General features: G+C 45.3%; 1 protein-coding gene across 11 annotated transcripts in view; it reads left to right on the top strand.

Moving 5' to 3' along the window:
* Positions 1-14,011, top strand: part of LOC137383779 (trichohyalin-like) — a 251,631-nt gene that overhangs the window by 134,393 nt on the left and 103,227 nt on the right. For 9 of the 11 annotated variants that reach the window (XM_068056969.1, XM_068056972.1, XM_068056968.1 and 6 more), the window contains 5 exons: positions 2,580-2,637; positions 3,665-3,849; positions 9,080-9,134; positions 10,023-10,207; positions 12,404-12,461. In XM_068056969.1, coding sequence (XP_067913070.1) covers positions 2,580-2,637; positions 3,665-3,849; positions 9,080-9,134; positions 10,023-10,207; positions 12,404-12,461 — 541 coding nt within the window. The remainder of the gene's footprint in view (positions 1-2,579; positions 2,638-3,664; positions 3,850-9,079; positions 9,135-10,022; positions 10,208-12,403; positions 12,462-14,011) is intronic. The other 2 variants (XM_068056967.1, XM_068056965.1) reach the window with 2 other exon arrangements.

Raw genomic sequence — 14,011 nt, 5'->3', positions numbered from 1 at the left:
GGAGGAGTGAGAGGGGGACAGAATGAGAGAAGAGCAAGTAGGGGGATAGAGAGAGAGCGAGAAGGGGACAGAGAGAAAGAAGAGAGAGAAGGGAGAGAGAGTTGGGCAAAGAGATAGAGCGGGAACAGAAAGAGAGAGAGAGGGGACAGAAAGAGAGAGAAGGAAGGGACAGACAGACAGCGGGTGACCGAGAGAGAATGGGGGGAACAGAGAGAGAAGGGGGCGACAGAAAAAGTGGGGAAACAGAGAAAGGGTGGGACAAATATACAGGGGGAACAGAGAGAGAGAGAGTGAGAGAGAGGGGACAGAGAGAGAATGAGAAAGCAAGAGAGGGGAACAGAGTGAGAGAGGGGGACAGAGAGTGAGAGAAGGAAGGGAAAGGGGGACAGAGAGAGAGAGACAGAGGAGGAAACAGAGTGAGAGAGGGGGGCACAGAGAGAGAGAGAGATAGAGAGAGGGAGAGGACAGAGAGAGAGAAAGAGGGGGGGACATAGAGAGCAAGGACGACATGGGAAACAACACAGAGAGGGGGTGAACACAGAGAAGGGTGACACAGGGACAGAGAGACAGAGAGTGAGAGAGAGCGAGATGGGGCAGAGAGAGCGAGAGAGGGGCAGAGTGAGTGAGAGCGGGGCAGAAAGAGAGACGGGGTGGAGAGGGGGGGAATACAGAGAGAGAGGACATAGAGAGGGAGACAGAGAGAGGGGGGGACAGAGAGAGATAGATGGGGGTACAGAGAAATAGAGGATGAAACAGAGAGGAAGGGGGCAGAAAGAGAGAGGGGAACAGAGAGACAGCAGGGGACAGAGAGAGCATGGGACAAAGATCGAAGGGAGAATAGAGAGACAGTGAGAGAGAGAGAGGGGAACAGAGAGAGAGAGAGCCGGACAGAGAGAGATCAAGATCACTCCTGACAGATGGCCATCTGTCCGGAATACTCTGCATTGCTGCAAGAAGTGTGCGAGGAAACATTGACTACTTGCGTCAACAAAACAATGTCAGATATCTCACTAAATCAGTGCCCAACATAGTGATGAGAAAGTCAGTCAATAAATGAATCTCCTCATTTAAAGCTTCTTCACAAAATTTCACATTAGTTGTTCTGATTAATAGTAATATAACTTTTTAATGCCTTTAGCTTTCTCCAGTTGTCTCACTGGCCTTCCTATGAAGGACAAAAATTGTAATGTGGTCACCCATGTGAAAAGGTTGAGCACCCCTGTTTTAAAGAGTAGTCACGATTGTAATGACAGAAACGCAGCAGACAGTGTGCACACAGCAAGATCCCATAAACAGGAATGTGATCAAACCCAGATAATCTGTATTTGGGATGTTGATAGAAGGATAAATATTGTCCAGGACACCAGGGATAACTCCCCTGCTCTTCCTTGAAAGAGTTCCCTGGGATCTTTTACATCCACTGTAAGGGCAGACAGGCCCTCGGTTTAACATCTCATCCAACTGGCAGTGCCTCCAACAGTGCAGCACTCCCTCAGTACTGCACCGGAGTGTCAACCTTGATTTTTGCAGTCAAGTCCTGGAGTGTGATTTGAAGCCAGAACATTGTGTTTCAGAGGCAAGTGTTCTCCCAACTGAGAACACCAAACTGGTGTTTGAAGTCATTCTACAGTTAATTCTGAGCTGGAAAGCTCACAATAATGGCACCACATGGGAGGGAGTTACACACTGATTAACACCATAATATGCCTTATCTGCATACTTCCAGCGGATGCTAACTGCTTGCGCACTAACAGCCTCACAGGAAGGACATCCGTTATGATTCCCACCAGCAATGTGTGTGTGTCCTGTGGACATCGTTTCTAAATCTGTACGGTCACATGTAGCACAACACATCTGAATGTTTCAGCAATTGTGTTTTATGGATATATACTGGTTTTATCTTTGAGAAGGATTTCTTTGAATACTTTTCAGTGTCTGTGGATTTACCCATGAACAACTCAGCCCAGTTTACTGTGTTCGATTCTTTGAAGTTTGCCTTTCTTAAATTTCAAACCTTGCTTTGTGACTCTTGCTTCTCTCTCTTAAATCTGATATTAAATTCAATTATATCATCATCAATATTTACAAGATGCTCCTTCATGGCAGATTATTAACTTTGGTTCATTACTCTTCACTAAAACCAGTCTGGCCTGTTCCCTTGTAAGCTCCAAAATAAATTGTTCCAGGAAATTGTGCCAACCACACCCCGCACACTGTGTACACAGCCACAACACTATTCAAACTTGGCCTACTGCGTACACAACCTACAAACTGTATACACACCCTGCACACAATGTACACCCGCAACACTGTGTACACAACCCGCAAACTGTGTACACACCCAGTATACAGTGTAGACATGGACAGTGTGAATGGTCAGGATGAGCCTCACACTGATACAGATCGCAATCCCTGGAAATCCATGATGAACAGCACGAAAATGGGACCTAGTCTGGGATTTGGGATTGAGGTCCCGGTGAGTGAGGAAATCTAATGATAAATATCCCCAGTAACCCTTCTCACTGTCACTGTCACTGACAGTCTCTCCCTATCTGTCTGATTCTTTGGTTTTATTACAGAGAGCGGGATCAATCTCCCAGCAGTGAGGGATGGCGTTCCGATGAAGCTGATCCACAGGTAATGAGGGATGGACACAGCAGGGAAAAGGGGGGATTCAGTCACAGCCTATGTGTGTGTGAGGGTGAGATCTGGTATGTGGATGGTACCCACAGGGAGAGCAGTGAAGGTTCATGTACCATCAGTGGGCTCAGACAGTGGGCAGGGACTGACTGCCAGGGACTGAGTTACACTGATTGTGAATGAGAATTGGGAAAGGGGAGAGGGTGAAATAATGGCAGAATCTTCAGACCAGATTCACAGTCACCAGGTGGGCACCTTGTCTGAAAGGAAGAGTTCAGGAATCAGAACTCTGTCACATCTTAAAGAGGAGCAATATTTATATCAACTTTATTTGATTGGAGATAGAGAAAGAACATGAATTAAATATGTTCTTCAAATTTTCTGCATCAATGAGAGATATTTTCTTTGATTTTGTGACTGGATAAGAGTGAATATACTTTATCGAGACAGCCACATTTCAGTGGATATTCAGTTATATAACTGTTTCCCCTCACTTCATGTTACCTGTATTCTGGAGTTAATTGTGCCAGATAATCAGTTACTGTGTGAAGAGGCCTTTTTGGGTGTTTGCAGAGGGAGAGGATTGGGGTGAAAGCATTTGTGCCAATTTCTCTCTGGAGTCTCACTAGTTTCCCAGCACGATTCTTGTGTGTTGGGATGTGAAATTGGGTGGGGAGTTGAAATGCTGGATCCTGCAGCCTGTGAGCACGTCTGTGATTAGATTCTGATGGAGGGCTGGGGAGAGACAGTGAGGCTGAAAATATGAGAGACACAGAGACACAGAGACACAGAGACACGGAGACACGGAGACACGGAGACACGGAGACACGGAGACACGGAGACACGGAGACACGGAGACACGGAGAGACGGAGAGACGGAGAGACGGAGAGATGGAGAGATAGAGATATTAGAGACTGACAGAGAGATGGAGCTAAATAGAGGTGGTTTAGCATACATTATGTGAGAAGATTTATTTTGAATTGTTGATTGAATGCGGTCCCTTTGTATGTTTCTCACTTTCAGTTGCAGGCTGAGCTTGTCTCTCTGCGCATTAAACAGGATGAGGCCATCACTGAGATCGAGAGGCTCAAACTGACCAATCAGGAGCTGGAGATGCGGCTGGAGCAGATCCAACAGGAGTTTCAGGAGGCCCAGGATCGGCTGGTGGGTCAACAGGAGGAAGCAGCTCAACGAGAGGAGAAAGAAGGGTAAGAGATCCCCAGGAGGTGTGTGTCCCATGGTGCATTTGATCATCTCAGTCATTCCCCATCCCTGTATCCTCCAATCCGATGGCAAACACACATTTGCAGCTCCTTCCTGAGGACACACATTATGAACTGTTTTGTCCTCCAATCTCTCTCATCCACAACACCATGGGGCAGAAACTCCACCAAGTTCTGATTTGAAGGTTGAATTCCTGAATTCTCTCCCAGCAGTATTACATAGGAACAGTGATGGACTATTCAACACATGGAGCCTGTTCAGACATTCAATTAATTCATGGCTTCATCCAATAAATTCTTCTCCTCAATTTCTGTTTGTTTTCCCTTCGACCACTGATATTCTAACCTCTTTCCCGACAGTGAGTTCAGACACAAAGTCCTCATTTAACACATTAGCCATTTCCTTATTCACTTTATGGTCTCATTTGCATATATCCTTAATGAACCCACATTCCCGTCCTTCCCATTTTCTTTACTGTGTTAATGAAATCTTTTACTGTTCATTTTGATATTCCTTGATAGTTTCTTTCTCTTTTCTCTTTCTGCTTTTCTTAATACTTTCATTCTATCCCAGTTTCACTTTCCCAATCTGCTGGATTCGCAATTTTCCTTGTATTTTTGTCACCATTTTCTTTTTGTTTGATCCTGTCTGTTGCCTCATTTGTTGACCGGGGTTGTTTAGTAGCACAAGTGGTGCTAAGTGGTAAAACTCGATTAACCTGTGCCTGTTGGTCTGGTGCAGACAGTATGGTAACTTTGTGCTGCCTGTTCATTAATGATTGGAGGATACAGCCAGTGTTGGCCAGGCTGTTGAGTGGCTGCACACCACAGGAAGGGGCTGAAATCATGAGAGACTAACATAAGAACATAAGAACTAGGAGCAGGAGTAGGCAATTCAGCCCCTCGAGCCTGCTCTGCCCTTCAATACGATCATGGCTGATCTCATCTTGGCCTCAACTCCGCTTTCCTGCCCGTTCTCCATAACCCTTCAACCCATTACTAATTAAAACTCTGGCTATCTCCTCCTTAAATTTACTCAATGTCCCGGCATCCACCGCACTCTGTGGTAGTGAATTCCACAGACTTACGACCCATTGAGAGAAGTAATTTCTCCTCATCTCTATTTTAAATCTGCTATCCCTTATCCTAAAACTATGACCTCTCGTTCTAGATTGCCCCACCAGAGGAAACATCCTCTCGATGTCTACTTTGTCAATCCCCTTAATCATTTTATATACCTCAATTAGATCTCCTCTCATTCTTCTAAAGTCCAGACAGTAAAGGCCTAAACTGCTCAATCTCTCTTCATTAGACGAACCCCTCATCTCTGGAATCAATCTCGTGAACCTCTTCTGAACTGCCTCCAATGCAGCCACATCCTTTCTCAAGTAAGGGGACCAAAACTGTACGCAATACTCCAGGTGCGGTCTCACTAATGCCTTGTACAGTTGCAGCAACACTTCCCTACTTTTATACTCTATTCCTTTAGCAATAAATGCCAAAATTCCATTTGCCTTCCTTATTACCTGCTGTACCTGCATACTAGTTTTCTGCGATACATACACGAGGATAGTGATGAGGATTGTCAGAGGATACAGCAGGATATAGATCGGTTGGAGACTTGGGCGGAGAAATGGCAGATGGAGTTTAATCTGGACAAATGCGAGGTAATACATTTTGGAAGGTCTAATACAGGTGGGAAGTATACAGTAAATGGCAGAACCCTTAGGAGTATTGACAGGCAGAGAGATCTGGATGTACAGGTCCACAGATCACTGAAAGTGGCAACACAGGTGGAAAAGGTAGTCAAGAAGGCATACGGCATGCTTGCCTTTATCGATCGGGGCATAGAGTATAAAAATTGGCAAGTCATGCTGCAGCTGTACAGAATTTTAGTTAGGCCACTCTTGAAATATTGCGTACAATTCTGGTCGCCATACTACCAGAAGGATGTGGAGGCTTTGGAGAGGGTACAGAAGAGGTTTACCAGGATGTTGCCTGGTCTGGAGGGTATTAGCTATGAGGAGAGGTTGGATCAACTCGGATTGTTTTCACTGGAACGACGGAGGTGGAGGGGCGACATGATAGAGGTTTACAAAGTTATGAGTGGCATGGACAGAGTGGATAGTCAGAAGCTTTTTCCCAGGGTGGAAGAGTCAGTTACTAGGGGACATAGGTTTAAGGTGCGAGGGGCAAAGTTTAGAGGGGATGTGTGAGGCGAGTTTTTGACACAGAGGGTGGTGAGTGCCTGGAACTTGCTGCCGGGGGAGGTGCTGGAAGCAGGTACGATAGTGACGTTTAAGAGGCATCTTGACAAATACATGAATAGGAAGGGAATAGAGGGAAACGGACCCAGGAAGTGCAGAAGGTTTTAGTTTAGACGGGCATCAAGATCGGCGCAGGCTTGGAGGGCTGAATGGCCTGTTCCTGTGCTGTACTGTTCTTTGTTCTTTTTGACACCCAGATCCCTCTGCACCGAAGTATTCTGAAGTTTCTCTCCATTTAGATAATAATTTGCCTTTCTATTCATCCGACCAAAATGGATAACCTCACACTTATCCACATTAAACTCCATCTACCAAATTTTGACCCATTCACTGAACCTATCCATATCCATTTGTAAATTTCTTATTTCTTTATTGCAATTTACTATCCCACCTATTTTAGTGTCATCTGCAAATTTGGCTATAGTACCTTCTATGCCTGCATCCAAGACATTAATATATATTGTAAATAGTTGGATCCAAGGACGGAACCCTGTGGCACCCCACTAGTTACATCTTGCCAGCCAGAAAGAGACTCATTTGTCCAGACTCTCTGTTTTCTGTTGGTTCGCCAATCCTCAATCCAAGCTAATAAATTGCCCCTAACCCCATGTGATCTTATCTTGTGTATTAACCTTTTGTGCGGCACCTTATCAAATGCCTTCTGAAATGCCTTCAGCTGCTTTATCAACGACCTTCCTTCAATCATAAGGTCAGAAGTGGGGATGCTCGCTGATGATTGCACAATGTTCAGCACCATTCGTGACTCCTCAGATACTGAAGCAGTTCGTGTAGAAATGCAGCAAGACCCGGACAATATCCAGGCTTGGGCTGATAAGTGGCAAGTAACATTCGTGCTACAGGTGCAGTGCAATGACCATCTCCAACACGAGAGAATCTAACCATCTCCCCTTGACATTCAATGCCATTATGATTGCTGAATCCCCCACTATCAACATCCTGGGAGTTACCATTGACCAGAAATTGAACTGGAGTAGCCATATAAATACTGTGGCTACAAAAGCAGATCAAAGGCTAGGGATCTTCCGGTGAATAACTCACGTCTTGACTCTCCGAAGCCTTACCTCCATCCACAAGGCACAAGTTAGGAGTGCAATGGAATATTCTCCACTTGCCTGGATGGGTGCAGCTCCAACAACACTCAAGAAGCTCGACACCATCCAGGACAAAGCAGCCTGTTTGATTGGCACCCAATGCACAAACATTCACTCCCTTCACCACTAATGCACAGTGGCAGAAGTATGTACCATCTACAAGATGCACTGCAGCAATACACCAAGGCTCCTTCGACAACACCTTCCAAACCCGCGACCTCTACCAACTAGAAGGACAAGAGTAGGAGTTGCATGGGAACACCACCACCTGCAAATTCCCCTCTAGGCCACACACCATCCTGACTTGGAACTATATCGCCTTCCTTCACTGTCGCTGCGTCAAAATCCTGGAACTCTCTTCCTAACAGCACTGTGGGTGTACCTACTCTACATGGACTACAGCGGTTCAAAAAGGCGGCTCACCACCACAATTAGGGACGGGCAATAAATGCTGTCCATGCCAGCGATGCCCACATCCCAAGAATGAAAAAAAACTCATTGACATTATGATTTGCCAAATCTGTACACATCCCCGGATGCTCACTGCGTGCATGCGTATGGCCTCACCAAAATGGCATCCCAGACAACTCGCATAGAAGTGTGTATGTGAGTCCCGTGGAAGCAATAAATTTACCTGTAAGGTCCCATGTAGCACGACACATCTGAATTTTGTGACAATTGTGTTTTATGGGTATGATCTGGTTTTACATTGTACAAACATTTCTTTGAATACTTGGCACTGTTTGCCTGTAGATTTACCCATTAACAACTCAGCCCAGTTTACTGTGATCAATGTTATTCTCTTATCTTTGAAGACTGACTCTTAAATTTAAAACCTTGGTTTGTGACTTTTGCTTCCCCCTCCCAAATTTGATATTAAATTCAATCATATCATCATCAGTATTTAAAAGATGCTCCCTTATGTCAAATTAGTAACTTATTCTGGTTCATTCTTCTTCTTCTTTGGCCTCCTTGTCTCGAGAGACAATGGGTAAGCACCTAGAGGTGGTCAGTGGTTTGTGAAGCAGTGTCTGGAGTGGCTAGAAAGGCCAATTCTTGAGTGACAGACTCTTCCACAGGTGCTGCAGATAAAATTGTTGTCGGGGCTGTTACACAGTTGGCTCTCTCCTTGCGCTTCTGTCTCTTTTTCTGCCAACTGCTAAGTCTCTTCAACTCGCCACTCTTTAGTCCCACATTTATAGCTGTCCGCCAGCTCTGCCGATCACTGGCAACAGACTCACATGACTTGTGGTCAATGTCACAGGACTTGAAAAGCCTTTGCTCAAGTCGTTTTAAACAGACTCCAGAAGCTGGCTGAGCGTGTCTACCCTGCGGCACAGTATGGCTTTTGAGCAGAGAGATCCACCATTGACATGCTGTTCTCCCTTCGCCAGCTACAGGAGAAATGTCGCGAACAACGGATGCCCCTCTACATTGCCTTCATAGATCTGGTTCATTACTCATCACTAAATGTATTATGGCTTGTTCCCCTGTTTGTTGCAGAAAAAATTGTTCGAGGAAATTACCCTGTACACACCTTGCACACTATATACATGTCCCGCACACAGTGTACACACTCCACACATTGCGTATATACCTCACACACAGCGTACATGCACCACACTCTGTCTACACATGGACAGTGTGAGCCTCAGACTGATATAGATCGCAATCCCTGGAAAACCCTGATGAAAAGCAGGAACAGGGAACCTGGTCTGGGATTTGGGATTGAGGTCCCGGTGAGTGAAGAAATCTAACGATAAATGTTCCCAGTAACCCTTCTCACTGTGACTGACCATCTCTTCCTGTTTGTCTGATTCTTTGTTTTTATTACAGAGAGCGGGATCAATCGCCCGGCAGTGAGGGACGGCGTTCCGATGCTGATCCACAGGTAATGAGGGATGGACACAGCAGGGAAAAGGGGGGATTCAGTCACAGCCCATGTGGGAGTGAGGGTGAGATCTGGTACATGGTTGGTACCCACAGGGAGAGCAGTGAGGGTTCATGTACCATCAGTGGGCTCAGACTGTGGGCAGGGACTGACTGCCAGGGACTGAGTTACACTGATTGTGGATGAGAATTGGGAGAGGGTGAAATAATGGCAGAATCTTCAGACCAGATTCACAGTCACCAGGTGGGCCCCTTGTCTGAAAGGAAGAGTTCAGGAATCAGAACTCTGTCACATCTTAAAGAGGAGCATTATTTATATCAACTTTATTTGACTGGAGATAGAGACCGTGAATTAAATACAATTTTTAAATTATCTGCATCCATGAGAGATATTTTCTTTGATTTCGTTACTGGATAATCGTAAATGTATTTTATCGAGACAGTCACATTTCAGTGGATATTCAGTTATATAACTGTTTCCCCTCGCTTCATGTGACCTATACTCTGGAGTTAATTGTGCCAGAGAATCAGTTACTGTGTGAAGAGGCCTTTTTGGGTGTTTGCAGACGGAAAGGATTGGGGTGAAAGCATTTGTGCCAATTCCTCTCTGGAGTCTCACTAGTTTCCCAGCACTATTCTTGTGTGTTGGGGTGTGAAATTGGGTGGGGAGTTGAAATGCTGGATCCTGCAGCCTGTGAGCACGTCTGTGATTAGATTCTGATGGAGGGGTGGAGAGAGACAGTGAGACACAGAGAGACTGAGAGTCAGAGCTATTAGAGACTGAGAGAGAGATGGAGATAATTGGAGGTTATTTAGAATACATTATGTGAGAGGATTTGCTGTTAATTGTTGATTGAATGCGGTCCCTTTGTATGTTCCTCCCTTCCAGTTGCAGGCTGAGCTTGTCTCTCTGCGCAATAAACAGGATGAGGCCATCACTGAGATCGAGAGGCTCAAACTGACCAATCAGGAGCTGGAGATGCGGCTGGAGCAGATCCAGCAGGAGTTTCAGGAGGCCCAGGATCGGCTGGTGGGTCAACAGGAGGAAGCAGCTCAACGAGAGGAGAAAGAAGGGTAAGAGATCCCCAGGAGGCGTGTGTCCCATGGTGCATTTGATCATCTCAGTCATTCCCCATCCCTGTATTCTCCAATCCGACGCCACACACACATTTGCAGCTCCTTCCTGAGGACACACATTATGAACTGCTTTGTCCTCCAATCTCTCTCACCCACAACACCATGGGGCAGAAACTCCACCAAGTTCTGATTTGAAGGTTGAATTCCTGAATTCTCTCCCAGCAGTATTACATAGGAACAGTGATGGACCATTCAACACATGGAGCCTGTTCAGACATTCATTTAATTCATGGCTTTATCCAATAAATTCTTCTCAATTTCTGTTTGTGTTCCCTTCGACCACTGATATTTTAACCTCTTCCTCTACAATGAGAATGGATACAAAGTCCTCATTTAACGAGTCAGCCATTTCCTTATTGGGCATTATATTCTCACCTGCATTTATTGCTAAATGAACCCACATTCCTGCCTTTACTATTCTCTTTGTGTTAATGTATTAATAAAGACTTTTACTGTCAGTTTTGATATTCCTCGATATTTTCTTTCTGTTTTCTCTTTCTGCTCCTCTTATTACTTTCATTCTACCCCTGTCTCACTTTCCCAATCTGCTGGATTTGCAGTTTGCCTTGTGTTTGTGTCAGCATTTTCTTTTTGTTTGATCCTGTCTTTCACCCCGTTTATTGACCAGGGTTGTTTAACTGCACAAGTGGAGCTATTGTGGGTAAAACACGATTACTTCCCAAAACAGCCGTGTGGATCCTGATGGGGATCTATTCATACTAATAGTCAAAGTACAATGAATTCTGAGATGGAAAACTCGCAATAATGGGCCAACATGGGAAGGAGTTACACACAGATTAACATCATGATCTGCCCTATCTGCATACTGCCAGCGATGCTCACTGTGTGCATGCTAATGGCCTCACCGGAATGGCATCTGCCAAGATTCCCACTAAAAGTGTGTTTTTTTCATTCATTTTGGAGAATGTATGTGTCACTGGCCAGGCCAGCATTTATTTCCCATCCTAATTGCCCTTGAGAAGGTGGTGATGAGCTGCCTTCTTAAACCGCTGCCGTCCATGTGGGGTACGTACACACACAGTGCTGTTAGGAAGGGAGTTCCATGATTTTGACCCAAGGACTGTGAAGGAACAGCAATATAGTTCCAAGTCAGGTTGGTGTGTGACTTGGAGGGGAACTTGCGGGTGGTGGTGTTTCCATGCATCTGCTGCCTTTGTCCTTCTAGGTGGAAGAGGTCATATGATTGGAAGGCGCTGTCGAAGGAGCCTTGATGAGTTGCTGCAGTGCATCTTGTCGATGGTACACACTGCTGCCACTGTGCGTCGGTGGTGGAGGGAGTGAATGTTGAAGTGTGTGGATGGGGTGCCAATCAAGTGGTTTACTTTGTCCTGAATGGTGTTGAGCATCTTGAGTGTTGTTGGAGCTGCACCCATCCAGACGAATGGAGATTATTTCATCACACTCCTGACTTGTGCCTTGTAGATGGTGGACATGGTGTGTGTGACCCGTGGATGGCATTTCTGGACCTGTAAGCTCCCATGTAACACAATGCACCTGAATGTTGCAGAAATTGGGTTCTATGGATATATACTGGTTTTATATTATAGAAGGATTTATTTGAGTAATTAGCAGTGTCTGTAGATTTACCCATTAACAACTCAGCCCAGTTTACTGTGGTCAATGTTACTCTCAATCTTTGCCTCTCTTAAATATAAAACCTTGCTTTGTGACACTTTCTTCTTTCTCTCAAATCTGATATTAAATTCAGTCAGATCATCATGAATTTTTAAAAGATGCTCCCTGATGGCAGAACTTATTCTGGTTCATTACTCGTCACTAAATCTATTATGGCCTGTTCCCTTGTCAGTTCCAAAACAAACATTTCCAGGAAACTGCCCCAAAAACACTCCACACACGGTGCACACAGCCGGCATACAGTGTAGACAGGGGCAATGTGAATAGTCAGGCTGAGCCTCACACTGATACACTGAAGGGTTCCCAATCCCTGGAAATCCCTGATGAATAGCAGGAACAGGGGACCTGGTCTGGGATTTGGGATTGAGTTCCTGGTGAGTGAGGAAATCTAACAATAAATGTCCCCTGTAACCCTTCTCCCTGTCACTGTCACTGACCGTCTCTCCCTGTCTGTCTGATTCTTTTGTTTTATTACAGAGAGTGGGATCAGTCTCCCGGCAGTGAGGGACGGCGTTCCGATGAAACTGATCCACAGGTAATGAGGGATGGACACAGCAGGGAAAAGGGGGGGGATTCAGTCACAGCCCATGTGTGTGTGAGGGTGAGATCTGGTACATGGATAGCACCCACAGGGAGAGCAGCGAATGTTCATATACCATCAGTGGGCTCAGACAGTGGGCAGGGACTGACTGCCAGGGACTGAGTTACACTGATTGTGAATGAGAATTGGGAGAGGGGAGAAGGCGAAATAATGGCAGAATCTTCAGACCAGATTCACAGTCACCAGTGGGCACCTTGTCTGAAAGGAAGAGTTCAGGAATCAGAACTCTGTCACATCTTAAAGAGGAGCAATGTCAACTTTATTTGACTGGAGATAGACAGAGAAAGTGAATCAAGTGGGACTAGTGGGAGTGGTCCACAGGCCCCCAAACAGTAACCACAATGGATGACGAAGTATTCAAGAAAAAATATTGGGTCCTTGTGATAAAGGGACAGCAATAATCATGGGTGATTTTAATCTACATATAAACTGGAAAAATCAGATTGGCAATAGTAGCCTGGATGAGGAGTTCATGGAATGCTTTCGAGATAGTTTCTCAGAGCGGCACGTTCTGGAACCAACCAGACAGCAGGTTATATTAGACTTGGTATAATTAATGACCTCAGAGTAAAGGCACCTCTAGGTAGCAGTGACCACAATATGATTGAATTTTACATCCAGTTTGAAAGAGAGAAGAGTGGGTCTAAGACTAGTATTTTAAACTTAGATAAGGGCAACTATGTGGGCATGAAATCTGAGCTAGCTGAAATGAACTGGGTTACTAGGCTAGGAGATAGCTCAATAGAGAAGCAGTGGCAGACATTTAAGGGGATATTTCAGAATAAGTATATTCCTACTATAAAGAAAAATTCCGAGGGGAGGACCCTTAGTGGTTAACTAAAGAAGTTAAGGAAAGCGTCAAACCTAATAGGGAGGGAGGTAAAAGAGGTGGGGGAGTGGCATTGCTAATCAGGGATAGTATCACAGCTGCAGAAAGGGAGGTTGTCGAGGAGGGTTTGTCTACTGAGTCAGTATGGATTGAAGTCAGAAACAGGAAAGGAGCAGTCACTTTATTGGGAGTTTTCTATAGACCCCCCCAATAGCAACAGAGACACGGAGGAACAGATTGGGAGGCAGATTTTGGAAAGGTACAGAAGTAACAGGGTTGTTGTCATGGGTGACTTCAACTTCCCTAATATTGATTGGAACCTCCTTAGTGCAAATAGTTTGGATGGAGCAGATTTTGTCAGGTGTGTCCAGGAAGGTTTCCTGACTCAATATGTAGATAGGCCGACTAGAGGGGAGGCTATATTGGATTTGTTGCTTGGCAACGAACCAGGCCAGGTGGCAGATCTCTCGGTGGGAGAGCATTTCGGTGATAGTGATCACAACTCCCTGACCTTTACTATAGTCATGGAGAGGGATAGGAGCAGATGGGATGGGAAAATATTTAATTGGGGGAGGGGGAATTACAATGCCATTAGGCAGGAACTGGGGAGCTTAAATTGGGAACAGATGCTCTCAGGGAAATGCACGACAGAAAT

The sequence above is a fragment of the Heterodontus francisci genome, chromosome 25 (assembly GCF_036365525.1).
Source record: "Heterodontus francisci isolate sHetFra1 chromosome 25, sHetFra1.hap1, whole genome shotgun sequence".
Lineage (NCBI taxonomy): Eukaryota > Metazoa > Chordata > Chondrichthyes > Heterodontiformes > Heterodontidae > Heterodontus > Heterodontus francisci.
Note: the sequence above shows the minus strand (reverse complement) of the source record. Positions and strands in the feature narration are given on the sequence as shown.